Source organism: Myotis lucifugus, unplaced genomic scaffold (genome assembly GCF_000147115.1).
Source record: "Myotis lucifugus unplaced genomic scaffold, Myoluc2.0 scaffold_74, whole genome shotgun sequence".
Classification (NCBI taxonomy): Eukaryota; Metazoa; Chordata; class Mammalia; order Chiroptera; family Vespertilionidae; genus Myotis; species Myotis lucifugus.
The window spans coordinates 1,371,823-1,387,795 of NW_005871122.1; the positions used below are offsets into that span (position 1 = coordinate 1,371,823).

The 15,973-nt window shown below is 36.4% G+C and overlaps 1 protein-coding gene across 2 annotated transcripts in view; it reads left to right on the plus strand.

Annotated features, from left to right (window-relative positions):
- Positions 1-15,973, plus strand: part of DIAPH3 (diaphanous related formin 3) — a 511,880-nt gene that overhangs the window by 286,593 nt on the left and 209,314 nt on the right. For both annotated transcript variants that reach the window (XM_006090522.3, XM_023755349.1), the window contains one exon: positions 4,637-4,876. In XM_006090522.3, the coding sequence (XP_006090584.1) occupies positions 4,637-4,876 (240 nt within the window). The remainder of the gene's footprint in view (positions 1-4,636; positions 4,877-15,973) is intronic.

The window sequence follows — 15,973 nt, forward strand, 5'->3', positions numbered from 1 at the left end:
ATATGGCATTATACATTATTGGTATAAAAATGCCAAAATGATTTTTTTCATAGAATAATGGGTAAAATAAAATTACATGTGAAAAACATGAGATCATGAAAATTACATCTCCCTGGGGACTTTCTACTTTTTACCCTTCAAGACAGATGGAAAGAGTTAGATGAAATGGGCTGTAAGGGCAGTCAGTAACCATGACCCCTGCGCCTCTTGTAGCACCAAGCGGGCACCCAGTCAATACTTGTAAGTTCATTGATTGTTTAAAGGTCTTTTCATCTTATTTTGTTCCTGCTCCAATGACACATGTTGCCAACAAACAAAATTTTGAAATAAAAATTACCCTTAGGATTTTGGATTTGCTTGTTCTTTGATTTTTAGTGGTCAGTTTTTAAGGTTGTTTCATCTGGCATATGTCCCTTCTGGCACTGGGTGAGAAATTGCAGGAGGGCTGTGCCTTGCCTTCAAACAATACTAGGGAAATTATATATATATATATTTACTTTTTTATGCCTTTAGATTGATATTCAGATTGTAGCTCATTATTGTTGGGTTTTGGTGCTGTGGGTTTAAGATTGCTAAGATCCCACAGTATGAATCAAAGAAAACCAAAAAACCTGCACTTGTTGCCAAGTCTTTCATTTTATTAGATGTGAAACCTTGGGATGATGAGACAGATATGGAAAAACTAGAGGAATGTGTCAGGAGCATTCAAGCAAACGACTTGGTCTGGGGCTCTTCTAAACTGGTTCCAGTGGGGTAAGGAATTAAAAAGCTTCAAATACAGTGTGTAGTGGAAGACGATAAAGTTGGAACAGACATTCTGGAGGAGCAGATTACTGCTTTTGAGGACTATGTACAGTCCCTGGACGTGGCTGCTTTCAACAAGATCTAAAATTCATCCTGAGTCCGTGCCCTTAAATAAAAGCTTGAAAGAGAAAAAAAAAAAAAGATTGCTAAGATCCTATATATAACCATAAATTTAAAGGATACCTCTGTATAAATGCATTTATAATTTTCTCTAACACTCTCATTATAAATATCTTAAAGTTTCTTTTAATATAACCTTTCCTTTTTTTTAAAATATACTTTTTACTGATTTCAGAAGAGGAAGGAAGAGGGAGAGATAGATAGAAACATCCATGATATGAGAGAATCATTGATCAGCTGCCTTCTGCTGGCCCCCTACTGGGGATTGAGCCTGCCACCCCTGCATGTGCCCTTGACCGGAATTGAACCTGGGACCCTTCAGTCTGCAGGCAGACACTCTATCCACTGAGCCAAATCAGCTAGGGCCCTTCCTTCCTTCCTTCCTTGGACCCTTCAGTCTGCAGGCATCCTTCCTTCCTTCCTTCCTTCCTTCCTTCCTTCCTTCCTTCCCTCCCTCCCTCCCTCCCTCCCTCCCTCCCCCCTTCCCTTCCTCCTTCCCTCCCTCCCCCCTTCCCTTCCATTACCATTGAGAGTATTATTTATATGCTATAGCTATCCACTTTTGCATTCAGCTTAGTCTCTGTCAGCCAAAACACAGTTTTAGGTTCCTTAGCAAGCAAACAAAATGCTAACCCCCAGTGTTGATAGAATATGTGAAGTGATGATGAAACATTCTTCAGGGTTTTTAAAAAAGTATTTTCCCATTTTTAAATGTATTTTTTAAAATTTTATCTAAAGAAACAAACTTTGATTTGATTAATAAGAAAAAGCCCTGCTATTATTATCATAGAACTCAAGATTTAGATCTTAGAACATTAGCTTTTATTGAGTTTGTTTTAAACAATAGGGGCAAGCATTTGGCCTATGGGGTCAAAGTAAGCTAAATAGTGGACTAAAGACAGGCAGGAGCACCAGGTGATCTCTCACATTCATTTCCAGCTCAGTAATTTCATTCACTGAAATACATTTATTTCATATCAGTCAAATACTAACTTTTCTAAATTTGGAAGAAAGAGCAATATGGAAAGGACATCTAATTTGCGAGGCTGTGGGTCAAAGACCTGTTGTTTGGTTACCTTTCCTGACTTCGCTTTGTCAGGGTTTTTCATGAACACATAGCACATTGTTCTGCATTCCATCGTAGACTTCTTCTATCTTTTCAAGGTACCTGTCCCTAGTGCCAGGTAGACTCATTACTCATACAAATCTAGGTTATATTTTTTCTAGGAAAATTAATTACTTTATCCTGGCTGCATATGGTTAGCTTGTCAGCAGGAAAGCTTTAACATATTTTGGGCCATTTAAGCAGTCTTTTTTTCTCTTTCTGCACAAAGTAGTACACTAATGTAGGTTAAAATTAATGTATTTTGTAATACCAATGGTTTGCATAGGAGACTGGAGAATTCCTTCTCATACTTATTGTGAAGTGCTAAATACTTAAGTTCATGATCATGAGTAAGGGCACAGACTGAAAGCAGATGCCGTGGGCTCAGTGTCCACCGTGGAAGACCACAAGTGTATGTACTCATGTGAGTGTTCTTTGCACATCTTATTATTCTAAAGGATATACTAAATGGAATAAAGTATCATGTGCAATTGCTCCAATATAATATGAATATCTACCATTTGCAATGTTTAAGTAAAAATAAAAATTTCAAGGACGTAAGTGTATTTGAGAGCATTTTAAGACATGAAATGACTTTATGAGAAGTAATAATTGCTTAAGTCTACTTTGTGTGCTAGACATCCAATATCCAAACATATGCTAATAGGACCTCTAAAATTGTCTTCTACAATTTTATATGACTTGTTTATTCTATAAAACCATGATTGGTAATGTTTCTTTTTACTTTAAAAAATGTCTTTTTTGAGCTTACAGTTTTTTACTCTCTTCTAGGGAAAAATATTATTTTCTCTAGACAGGAATTTGAAGACATTCTTTGAAGTCAAGAAATTTTAAGACATTCCTTTATACATACTTTGTAGCAGAGACTTATTATTAACTACATTAGTTGAGTTCTTGGAATCTTGCCTGTATACATATAAACAAACATTTCACATGTCAGGTGCCTGGGGAAAGTACTCTTATAAAGTAGACATTTATATTATTTGCTATAAAACTTTTCAGTCATTGTAAGGATTTGGTCCATTTGAAGATATATTTGCAGAGTTATCTACTGAGAGCTACCTCTTTAATTGCTCAGTTCTTTTTAGATGAGTGTGCTGAATTATGTTGTTACATCATTAAAGCAGTATCTGTATTATCCTATTGGATCTAATAAGTTTAGGCTTTTGTATGGCATATCTTATTTTAAATAACAAACACTTATATTATTAGCAGGTAGCTGTCTGTCTCCTTAACAGACATCCTGTGCACCTCACGAGGCATTGTTTTTTAGCCTTTCCTTTGGATCTGTGAATGGCCAACCTAGTCCCTGTTTTAACTCTGTCAGTTTCGGTCATTGTTTTTTTCCTGACCTTGCCTCAAACTGCTCTTGATGCTTATGATAGTAGTTGAAGTGCAAGAGTTATAACTATCACTGCCCCATCCATCTGTTCTAAGTCTGAAACTCCTAATACATTTGGCCAAGGAATTCATATATACCTTAAATGTCTTCAGCCTTCACGTAAGTGGCTCTTCCCTTCACGTGTTGTTAGAACATGGGGAGTAGTGTAAGGCAAGAACTTGCTGACCCTCTTGCCCTTTTTGGATTTTTGTTTGTTTGTTTGTTTGTTTGTTTTTTGACACTTTCAACCCCCTACATTTCCAACATAGCAACCCTGAGTCCCAGACAGACCTGTGGCTTTGCACTGTTCTTGTCTCCTGTTATGCCCATGTTTCCTAACCCTAACGCTGCTAATTTAGGATATGTCAGGAGTGATTCTACTTTCTTGTGTTGCTGAAGAAAGTCAATTTAGTACAAATTGGGACCTATTTACTCTCCCTCTCTAACAAGTATTGTTAGTCAGCAGTTCTTCAGAGGACAACAATTGCAATTTGAAAAAAAACACAAACCTTCTTTTATACCTTTCTGAGTATGTTTTAAACATGACTCAGCATGTTTCAATTTTGAACAAAAAATTAATGATATGAATGCTTTGTAATTTGTTGCCTCTATATGCCTATTTTATTTTATTTCATTTTTTGTTAATCCTCAGCTGAGGATATTTTTTCCATTGACTTTTAGAGAGAGTGGAAGGGAGGGGGAGAGATAGAGAGAGTGCGAAACATTGATGTAAGAGAGACACATCAATGGGTTGCTTTCTGCACTCATCCCAACGAGGCCCGGGATCAAGCCTGCAACTGAGATATGTGCTCCTGACTGGAATCGAACCTGAGACCCTTCAGTCTGCGGACCGATGCTCTAACCACTGAGACAAACCGGCTAGGGCTGTTTCCTCTTTTTGAAATTTAGTTGTAAAAAAATGAATGTACTTTATTACTTATTTAAGCTTTATCATTTAATTAAAGCTTTCTTTTCACTGAGCATCTAAATCTGTGTTGTGTCTTTTTTTTTTTTTTTTGAGGGACAATTCTGGGTTCCTAAGAAAAACAAACAGGGCTTTTCTCTTTTCATGCTATCAGTTTTAGGGGACATATTGCTTCTTCGGTACTGTCATACCAATAAATCATCCTAGATTACTTGCACTCTTACAGTACTAAAGTATACCATGCATTTTAAAGGAAATCTGCTATTTTCTTTTCAATCAGATGAGCAATGTGAAGAGACTGCGGCCGCGGCTCAGTGCTATTCTCTTTAAGCTTCAGTTTGAAGAGCAGGTGAATAACATCAAACCTGACATCATGGCTGTCAGCACTGCCTGCGAAGAGATAAAGAAGAGCAAAAGCTTTAGCAAGTTGCTGGAACTTGTATTGCTAATGGGAAACTACATGAATGCCGGCTCCCGGAATGCTCAAACCTTTGGATTTAACCTTAGCTCTCTCTGTAAAGTGAGTTGGTTTTTTTCCCCTTCTTTTTAAGCACATATTTGCCTGCACACTTAGTCATAGAATGTCAGCCCTGATTACATTATTTAAATCTTTTTGTTTTGGTGGGCTCATTATCAAGAACTTGAACTGAACCATGAACCCAAACCCAGAGTGAACTAAGCTAATTTACTCAACCTCTGAACTAAATCCAAATATTAATTTTCTGTGATCTGCAAATCCAACTGAAGGATTTTGTTTAATAACAAAATTATGTTGTAAACCTATGCTTTCTCAAAGTAACGAAATGGAACATCACAATATTATTTAAACCTACTTGTCATTCAATTCAGTTACCTCTATATATGAAGGTATATAGGTTGAGACTTGCTTAGGATTTCCACTAAAATTTTTACCTTTATTTAATTATTTCTTTGCATTTATATTTTTGCAAGCAGACTAAAGGGAGAGAAAAGTGAGATTGTTTTATGTAAGGAGGAAATTATTATTCTATAAAGGGGAGTAAACATAACTCAGATTTTTAAATGTTTCTATCTAAATATAATTTTAGAAGATACGGAAATTGAGTAAGTTTAGAGAGTTTTTTTCTGCTGGGTTCAATGTTTTATGTAACAGAGCTCTTTCCTAAATAATGGGCCACTGTAATAGTGCTTTATTGATCTGCTTATAACAAATTCTTCTCAGTTACACATCACAAGAAAAGCTTTCTCTTGTTCTTGACCTGGTAACATCTACCCTCCCTGACTAAGGAATTTGATTATTGCTTTTGCCAGTTAGGAAGGGAAGGTGAAAAACAAGTTCAGCTTTAGCTGTGGGTTTGCTGAATAGTTAGTCACTTTTGTGACTTTGCTTACATGAGTTCCCCGACGTAAACCTCCCACTAGTATCAGCGCCTTTTTATTTTCCTCTCCTTGCTTTCTTAGCCTTACATCTTCTGTGCAGATCTGTAACATGGATGATGTAATTCATAACACATGTATTGAAGACTGCACATTTATAGAGTGCCCAGTACTTGACCTGATCATCTCATTTAGTGTTTGTGATTAATACTTACTTAGCATGTGTGGAAGTTATATTTTTCATATTTAACACATTAAGTGTGATTAAATATTTTAATGGAGCTTATATACAAGAAAGTTAAGGCAGCAGAGTTGAGAGAGCCTAGCTCTGCTAAGGGAGACCAGATAAACATTCAGAGGGGGATACTAGTAGGAATCTGAACTGTATCTGGAAGAGTGAGTGGATGTTCCCTGAGAGGAAAAAGCATTCTAAGCAAGAATCAGCAGTTTGTATAAAAGCCTCTATCATGGCATGTGTTAGTACACAGAGTGATCCTGTACACCTGGAGCCTAAATGGGAGAGGAGTGGAGAAAGTGGAAATTAGATAGTAAATTTGCCTAGATGGTGAAAAGCCTGAAATGCCACACCTTATGGTGAAGTTTTGATGGAGACATTATTTCTATAAGGCAGTGATGTTATCAGTTATCTTATAGGAAAATAATTTTAATAGCCATATGAAAAAAGTACTGTCAGTGCAGTCACTGTTTGCCAAACATGTCTATTTAAATTTAAATTAAGCCTGGCTGGTGTGGCTCAGTTAAGTGTCTGGCCCTTAAACCAAGAGTTGCTAGTTCCATTCAGGTCAAGGCACATGCCTGAGTTGCCAGCTTGAACCTCAGTAGGAGGCAGCCACTCCATGCTTCTCTCATCAATGTTTCTATTTCTGTCCCCCTTTCCCTTCTCTCTCTAAAATCATTAAATTTAAATTAATTAAAATTCAAATAAAATTAAAAATTTTAGTCCTTGGTCACACTTGCCATGTTTCAAGTGAATCAGTATCCATACATGCTGGCAGTGAAAATACAGCACATTTCTACCATCGCTGAAAGTTCTACTGGACAGCACTGGTTAGAGCAGTGGTTCTCAACCTTCTGGCCCTTTAAATACAGTTCCTCATGTTGTGACCCAACCATAAAATTATTTTCGTTGCTACTTCATAATTGTAACGTTGCTACTGTTATGAATCGTAATGTAAATATCTGATATGCAGGATGGTCTTAGGTGACCCCTGTGAAAGGGTCGTTCAACCGCCAAGGGGGTCGCGACCCACAGGTTGAGAACCGCTGGGTTAGAGGGTGACTGGGAGAGACTAGGTCGTTGACAGCATGTGATCTAGGAGCATGTCAGAGAAAATGTAGCTGAGCAGATAGAGAGGCAGGGCATTGTGAGATGAAGGGAAAAAGGGGAGGGTCAAAGATACTCCAAAGATACTGATATGTTTAAAGTGATTGCTCAAAAAAGAATGAGGTTGCTTTTGGTGTTTCCTTCCCCTTGTTTACCTCAGTATCTTAAAGGGCATCTGATTGATGTGCCTTATTCAGTTATGTAGCAAATGTTTAGTGTCCAGTACATAATAGTCATTGTGCTTTGAGATGATGGTGGACCCAGCTAAAGTAGTAATAGAGAGTTTTTAGGTAGGATGGGGCAAAGGGTGGAGGGGGAGTGTACACATTTAAGGAACATCTAGGGAATTCTCAGGGAGTGGGGATTATGAATTTGGAGGCTAGAGGACAAAGAGGGAAGCTATACTGCCAGTTTCTGGGGAAGCAAAGGAAGAAAAAACAGGATGCAGATCAAGGTGGGGGAGAAGTTCACAACTACAGAGATTGTTTCATGGTGCTAAGTGCCTGTTGCTCTTCAGATTTTGCATCTCAAAACTATAGCCAACTCACAGAGTTGACCACATACCCTCCCTTCCTGCTTCCTCAAAAGACAGTTGTCCAGGAGAGCTTAGGTCTGATTAATGAGGTGGAATAGCCTAATACAGTGCTTGGTACATAGTAAATATTCAATAAATAGTGGTTGAATGAATGACACTACAGTAGACACAGTCTTGTGTCTTAGTTATTATGTAGTTGAAAATAGACATCTCATATTCAGATATAGTCATTGATGCCTAGTAATTTTAAAATCTTTTACAAATGCAATGCATGCTGTTACTATTTTACTACAGTCATTCTACAAACCAGCTAATCTGTCTCCAGATAATAGAGTTGACTGTATTTTTAGGCAGTGAGATTGGATATTTTAATCATCCCTCTTAGGAGACTTCTGTAGTGTAAGAAACAAAATAAATACTAGAACTTCATACTTTTTATTAGCCTACACATCAAATTGAAAGCATATATTGAACAAGATGATATCACATCATGTTGTGTGTGTGTGTTTTTTTATCAGAAGTAGCAGCTTGATCTTTGACAATTATTGAATTTTCACACTGACTATAAAGCATTTGGTTTGATCATAAGCCCCTGCGCAAGGAATTCCAAATTTACTTGACAGTTGAAAGACAGGATTATATTTTAATCTGTTAAAACATGCTGGGTGATCCTGTGACATATAATATTCTATATCCAAAATTTTTACTTATAAATGTCCTTTGTACATTTAGCTCACATCTGAAAAGTGCATGAAATTTTGTATTAAATTATTAAGTTTGCACAGGTTAGAATAATTACATGAATTTTGAAATCTATATGCATTGTATTTTATTTTGAGTGCTATATTATATCTTTGTATACACTTGTAATTGAGATGGCTAACTAAAATAACTCGAGTTCAGAGAGAGAAAAGGGTTTGTCTACTTCCACCCCAAAGATTAGATATGGCTATGATAAATAAATATAAAAGTGAAAAATTAGACATAAGGTAAACATAAACTAGAATCTGTTATTAAGATGTAAATGAAAATTAAGGTAGATGCATGGGTTTGAGGCTTTCTTTTGGTAAAAATGAAGTGCAAACATGGTGATGAAATGTTTCATGATCTAAAAATAGTAAATAGTGGTTTCTCTGATTAGCCAAAGCTGAACTTGATAGGAAATTTTGCATGTGTATTGTTTTAAAAGAAAAATATGGTGTGGAGCTATGTTCTTATAAATTATACGTGAAAAAAAATCCATTACAACTATCTCCCTACCTTCTCTCCCCCTTTCTAATCCTCTACAAATATGTATAAAGGGCCTGTTACGCTTGACACTCCAAGAGAACCCTCATAGTAAATGAGATACAAATGTGGTCTTTAATTGCAGTAATTCTACTTTTAGTTTAAGTAAAATGGAATGAGTACCTTGCTTTCTGATGGCACAGCTTTTCAAATAGATTAACCTTAGACTTGTATTTTAGGACAATGAATGGACTACTTCTCATTCATGAAAGTCCTTGAAAGCTACGACTAGACCTTAGAAAAAAACTGGATAATAGATAAAATGAGGTTATATAATTTTTTTAGGAGCTTTATTGATTAAAAGCAAATATATATTTTTAGAAATTTCATTAGCAAATGGTAGGTGCTTGGTAACCAAGGTGCCTACCTTGAAAAAAGTTATATGTGGTTTGTGTTGAAGTTTGTTCTCTAAAAAACCTGTTGGTAGGGCCAAGGTCTTTTTTCCCCCAAGTAGATCTAGCAAAAGAATAAGTTGACCCAACCATCAAAGTTGAACACCTTATTAAAATATACTGTATGAGATGATTTTAACTTGTAAATATAAAAACTAATGTTATTAACCCACATGCAGTAACTATAACATGTGTTTAGTAATGTTTACTAATGTCTAATGAGGGGTGTGATTTCTAAATAACAAATAATCTCAGAAAATACAGCTGAATTATCCTATATAATAAAGAGCTAATATGCAAATGGTCATCACACCCTCTCACTGGGGCCGGGGAACCTGAGGCTGCACCCCCTCCCCCTTTACGGGGCTTGACAGGGATAGGGCCAGCCAGGTCTGAGTCTCACGCGATTTTGAGGCCACGTGCGGGTGGGCGGGACTTGACTCGGTCCCGCGGCGCGCCCCAGACTCTGACAGGATGGTGATTTTCATATACATTTTACTAATTTTCTTTCATCTCTGACACTTCTATTATAGAGAAAGGGCAAATAGCAATATTAAAATATTTTCTCTAATTAAATTCCTTTACTGTGCACGAATTTTGTGCACCAGGCCACTAGTGTAGTTATATAAGGTAGCACTTTGTTCTAGGTAATTGTACTTACTTCCTACATTAGAATAATAGATATAAATTTTGGAAGAGTGTACCAACTGTAATAACTAATTTTTATCAGTATTTGTGCTGTTATTTACGGAGAAAATTGTAGAAACAAGTAACGATTGATTCTGCTATAAATTTATCCATAGTATCACTTAGAAGAGAATTCCTATCCTCTGTGGGAATAGAACATGTGGTAAGTTCATCTCAGAGAGAACTCATCAAAGGGTGCACAGTTTGGGCTGTAGAGTAGGAGTTAGGTGCTAAATGGGTATGTGTGTGTGGCTTGGAAGACTGATTTTTGTCTTTTGTTTAATTTTGTCTTTTGTTTAATTTTCTCTTTTCTAGATTTTATCTGATCTTCTATATATTCCTTTTACAAGTACAGGTCACAATTGAATAACTTCACCAAACTTCGGATGGGGAACTCTTTTTCCCCCTTTTTTTATTGTCTCCACCAACTCTGTTGATTTCTTGAAGTTGTGAACAGCTCCTCTTTTAGGACCCTGACTCTGAACCCAGAGTGCCCTTTAGAAATACTCATATATCAGACCCACATCAGATTAGCATGTATTGATGTGCATCTGGCACTTTTTAAAAAAAGGTCCCCAGGTGATTTTAATGCACAGACTGAACTGAGAATCACTTTATGTGTCTTCTGCCCTACTTACTTTTCCCAGCATACAAGACCCTTGATTGGTTATCTGGAACCAACCAACAAACATAAACCAGTAAAACCTAACCAACACAAAAACAAAACAAAAAGAAACAACTCTACTTCTTCACTTTAGGATGAGTGGTGAAAATATTTCCAAAAACTGCTGCTTCTCTTTATTGCCAAGCTGAGTACTATCATGAGGCCGGAGGAGTGAAAGTAATATGAATTTCAGGCACACAGTGGAACTGAAATAAGTTGATGGTCAGTGTCCTGAGTTACTTTGCAGGGTTCTGCCTTTTACAAGTGAAGTTTCATCAAAGGATGCACAGTCCTGGGGTTGTGGGACAAATACAGGAGACAAATACATTTAAGTGTTATAGGCAGTTTGTATTTTGCCTACCTGTACAGTCACACAGGTTAATATTGTGAATCATTTTTTGTGAAATTTTGATTCTTGTATGTCACCTTTTCCTTTACTCTATGAAATTAGTTTTAAGAAAGTTCTCTGCCAAACAAATCCATTGTTCCATCTGCAGTCAATGTTTTAGAGGAACTTGGGAAAATTTTTTATTCTTTATCAAATTGGCAAAATCACACTAGTAAATTTTGGCACCCTTTGAATGTAAAGCAGTTTTTGGCCAAAGACTTGCAGATAACAAATGCCATTCTTATTTTACATTCAGCCAATTAAATCACTGAAATACTGACTTCCAAAGCAATGTGAAACTATTTAGAATTCTTAAACCCTTTGACTCATTCATTAACACATGTAATGTATGGCATTTTCCAAGAAACATTTAATTGGCTTTAGTAACTAGTGTTTTTGTAAGTATATATATATATATATATTGATTTCAGAGAGGAAGGGAGAAAGAGATAGAAGTATCAATGATGAGAGAGAATAATTGGTTGGCTTCCTCCTACATGCCCCTCGCTGGGGATGGAGCCAGCAACCTGGGCATGTGTCTTGGCCTGAATCAAACCACGACCTCCTGGTTCGTAGGTTGATGCTTAACCACTTAACCACACCATCAGGCCTAACTAGTGTTTTTGATAAATTTTATTCACATTACCTCCGTTTGGTTTTCCAATTGTTATTAAACATTGTAAATTAGAATTATTCTTTTAATGGAATTACAAAAGACAGAGTGGCTTTGCTTACAGTCAGTGAAGCCACTTGTGTGCTATAGCTCGTGGCTCTTATTACAAGCATTGCTAATTTGTTACACTTCCTTTCTCCCAAACACACAGCCATAGAGCTCCCCTCAACACCTCACTTAATAACAGCTCTACAAATGAAAGGTAAGATATAAGTCTTACCTTTCACCCCTGATTTTTGTGTTTTACAAATGAAAAATCCAAAATTAAATGGCATGTTCTATTTTTTATACTCTAAGAAGCTTCATATCTAGTTCTCTTTATCAAGGATCTGAATTTTTTCTAGATTTTGTGCATCACAGGCAAAACATGTAACATGGTCTACACTTACCAATGGTATTTATAAATATTCTTAGATGGTGGGGAAGAACATGGTGATGAAATAGATGTATACCGAAACCAGACACAGGCATTACAATACGAGGCAACTTTAGCTTAATAGGATTCATAAACATAGGTGCAAAAATTATCAACATATTACAAAGCAAAACTAACTATATTTAAAAAGTATAGCCCATGACTAAATGGGAAGTATTTCGGGTATGAATGGCTAGTTCAACATTTGAAGATCAGTAATGCAATCCATCATCACATCAACAGGTTAAAAAGGAAAAATCATTTGAATATATCAAATATGAAGAAAAGTCATCTGATAAATTATATTATCTGTTCATATAAACTCTCAACAAACTGGAAATAGAGGGGAAGTTTCTCAGGTTGATGAAGAATACCTACAAAAACTACAGCTGGCATCATATTTAACAGTAAAGAACAATGTTTTCCCCCTAAGATAGGGAACAAGGGAAGGGTCTCTCCTCTCACCATTCCTGATCAACATTTTACTGGAAATACTAGCTAATGCAATAAGACTAGAAAATAAAAGATATATGGACTTCGAAGAAATAAATAAAACTATCTTTGTTTATAGGATAAATAATTGGTTATGTAACCCTCCCCCCCACCTCTGCCCACCCTCCCAACCTCCCCCCCCGCCCCCCTTCCGCACACACACACACACACACACCCACATACAACAAGAAAACTACTACTTTCTGGAACTAAAGGGATAGCAAAGTTTTAGGATTTGAAGTTGACATAAAAAGTTAGTTGTTTTCCTAATGCAGTGAACAGTTCGGATTTGAAATTAAATATCTTTATGTTAGCACAAGAAAATTAATACTTAGGTTTTAATATAACCAAGTATGGTACAAGATTCGTGTGACGAAAACTACAAAACTTTTATGAAAAAATTAAAGTAGATTTAGTAAAAATATATATGTATATATTTTAGGTTCATGGAAAGGACTATTCAATATTGTTAAGATACCAGGTTTTTACAACTTGATCAATAGGTTCAATGCAATCCCAGTCCAAATTATAGAAGGTTATTTTATGGATGTTGGCAAACTGATTATAAAGTTTATATGGTCAGCTAAAAGAGCCATAGTATGAGAAGACTGACATTATCCAATTTCAACACTTTCTATAAAGCTCCAATAATCAAAGCATTGTAGTAGTGCGGGGAAAAAGACAAATAGATTAATGGAGCAGATTAGAGAGCCCAGAAGTAGACCCACACAGATATAATGAACTAATCTTGACAAAGGGCCAAAGACAATTCAATTAAGAAAGACTTGTCTCTTAAACAAATGGTGCTGTTGAGTCTGGATACATACATACATGCTAAAAAATGTATCAGACCAGACCTCATACTATTCCAAAAATTAACTTAAAGTGGATCATAGACCTAAATGTAAAATGCAAAACTAAACAATTAATAGAAGATAACCTAAGAGAATATCTAGATGACCTCAGGTGTGGTGAGGACTTTTTAGGTTGCACATTAAAAGCATGATCCATGAAAGAAAAATTGGACTTCATGAATTAAAAACTGGTCTATGGAAGACACTGTTAAGAGGGTCAAAAGATAAACCACATACTTGCAAAAAAAAATCTGATAAAGGGCTATATATGAAAAGGGTATATGACAAACTCTTAAAACTGAACTGTAAGAAACCCAATTAAAAACAACCTAATTAAAAAATGGTCAAAATACCTTAGTGGATACCTCACCAAAAAGGATTTACAAGTGGCAAATAAATGTCTGAAAAGATACTCAACATCATACTGTCAGAGTAGGCAGTTGGTGGGTTATTAAGAAAAGATAAGGGAGCAAACTAAGCCTGATTAAATTGGGAAACAGCAGTCACAGTCAGCTGCGGGTAACTGGCATGTTCTGGACATCATGTGCTTAGTCCACGAAGCAGGAAAGACAGCCGTACAGTCATCCCACGTGGTGGGGGGTGGTAACCAACGTTGTTCCACTGGATTAATTGGGGAAGGGGAAAATGGCAAGGGAGAATTCCTATCCATGAATTTGCTTCCACTTAGAATATCTTCAGTTTCTTTCTTCAGTGTCTTATAATTTTTCAAACATAGGTCTTTTACATCGTGGTTAAATTTATTCCTAGGTTTTTGGTGTGCGTTTTTGAAGTAATTATGAATGGGATTGTTTTCCTAGTTTCCCTTTCTAGGAGTTCATTTTTGGTATATGAAAATGCAACTGTTTTCTGTATATTTATTTTGTATCCTGACACTTTAATGAATTCATTTATGAGTTATTCATTTATAGTAGGTTTTTGATGAAATCTTCAGAGTTTCTCTATATACAGAACATGTCATATGCAAATAATGACAGTTCTACTTCTTCCTTTCCAATTTGTATGCCTTTTATTTCTTCTTCTTGCATGAACGCTCCACCCAGGAAAGATGGTTTCTGACGTGTAGGAGAATGACTCAGCACAGGGATCCTGGGGGATGTCCCTTCAGCTCTCTACCCAGAGCCACAAACTCCAGACTCTCCTCATGAGACTGTAATTTGCTTCACCTCTCTCCCATGTAGCCCAGGATGAGTGGCTGCAAAGGAAATTTTGTCTGTTGGCCCTTTAAGAGGACAACTGTATCTCTAACAAACTAATGTCTCCCTGGCAGACAGAATCCCTGCTAATTTTCACATGCAGATGTTATGTGGCACCTCTTCCTGGCTCTCCAGCTCTGGGTTGGAGAGCCTGACTTTGGGTTGAGACCTCACACTTCTCAGGGGGAGTTCCCCCACAGCCAAGGTATCCCTCTGGAACAGTGGTTCTCAACCTTCCTAATGCCGCTACCCTTTAATACAGTTCCTCATGTTGTGGTGACCCCCAACCATAAAATTATTTTCGTTGCTACTTCATAACTGTAATTTTGCTACTGTTATGAATCGTAATGTAAATACCTGATATGCAGGATGTATTTTCATTGTTACAAATTGAACATAATTAAAGCATACTGATTAATCACAAAAACAATATGTAATTATATATGTGTTTTCCGATGGTCTTCCAGTGGTTCTCAACCTTCCTAATGCCGCGACCCTTTAATACAGTTCCTCATGTTGTGGTGACCCCCAATTTCATTGTTACAAATTGAACATAATTAAAGCATAGTGATTAATCACAAAAACAATATGTAATTATATATGTGTTTTCCAATGGTCTTAGGCGACCCCTGTGAAAGGGTCATTCGACCCCCAAAGGGGTCGCAAACCACAGGTTGGCGACCCACAGGTTGAGAACCGCTGCTCTGGAACCTCAGCCAGTACCCAAGGAGCGGGGCCAGCCCTTTTGGCATCTCTGCTCTTCCTACCAATCTTAATGTGGCTTCTGTAAATCCTTGGTTATAAGACTTCCCTTCAGCTAGTCTTCATTTGGTTATTCAGGTTCTTGCTTTATACTTCAATTGTAATTCCAATTGGTCCTGGGAGGAGATGAGTGTAGCTTTCACCTACTCTGCCACCATCTTGGATCCCAATATCAGTCTTAATTAAAACAATTAGAAGTTAAAAAAAAAGCACACAACTTCTACATTTCACCCATTTATATTAACTAATTGATATTGAGCTATTTTAAATCTCTTTTTGAATAAGGGAATAGAGTAAATAAACAGAACATTGAACAGTACAGCTAAAATTTTAGTAAAACACAAAAGTGCTTTTTATATTATAGTTTCTGTGCTGACTAAAAGCCAAAAGAAATATGTTAAAAATATAATTTAGAGAAAGCATATCTGGTAGGATATGGTATGAACCAGTTTACTTTTATTATACGGGTCTATATTATTTATATAATTTTCTTGCTTATTTAATGTTTCTACCCTCCTCATTTTAATGTGAAAATTAAGTAAAAATGTAAATT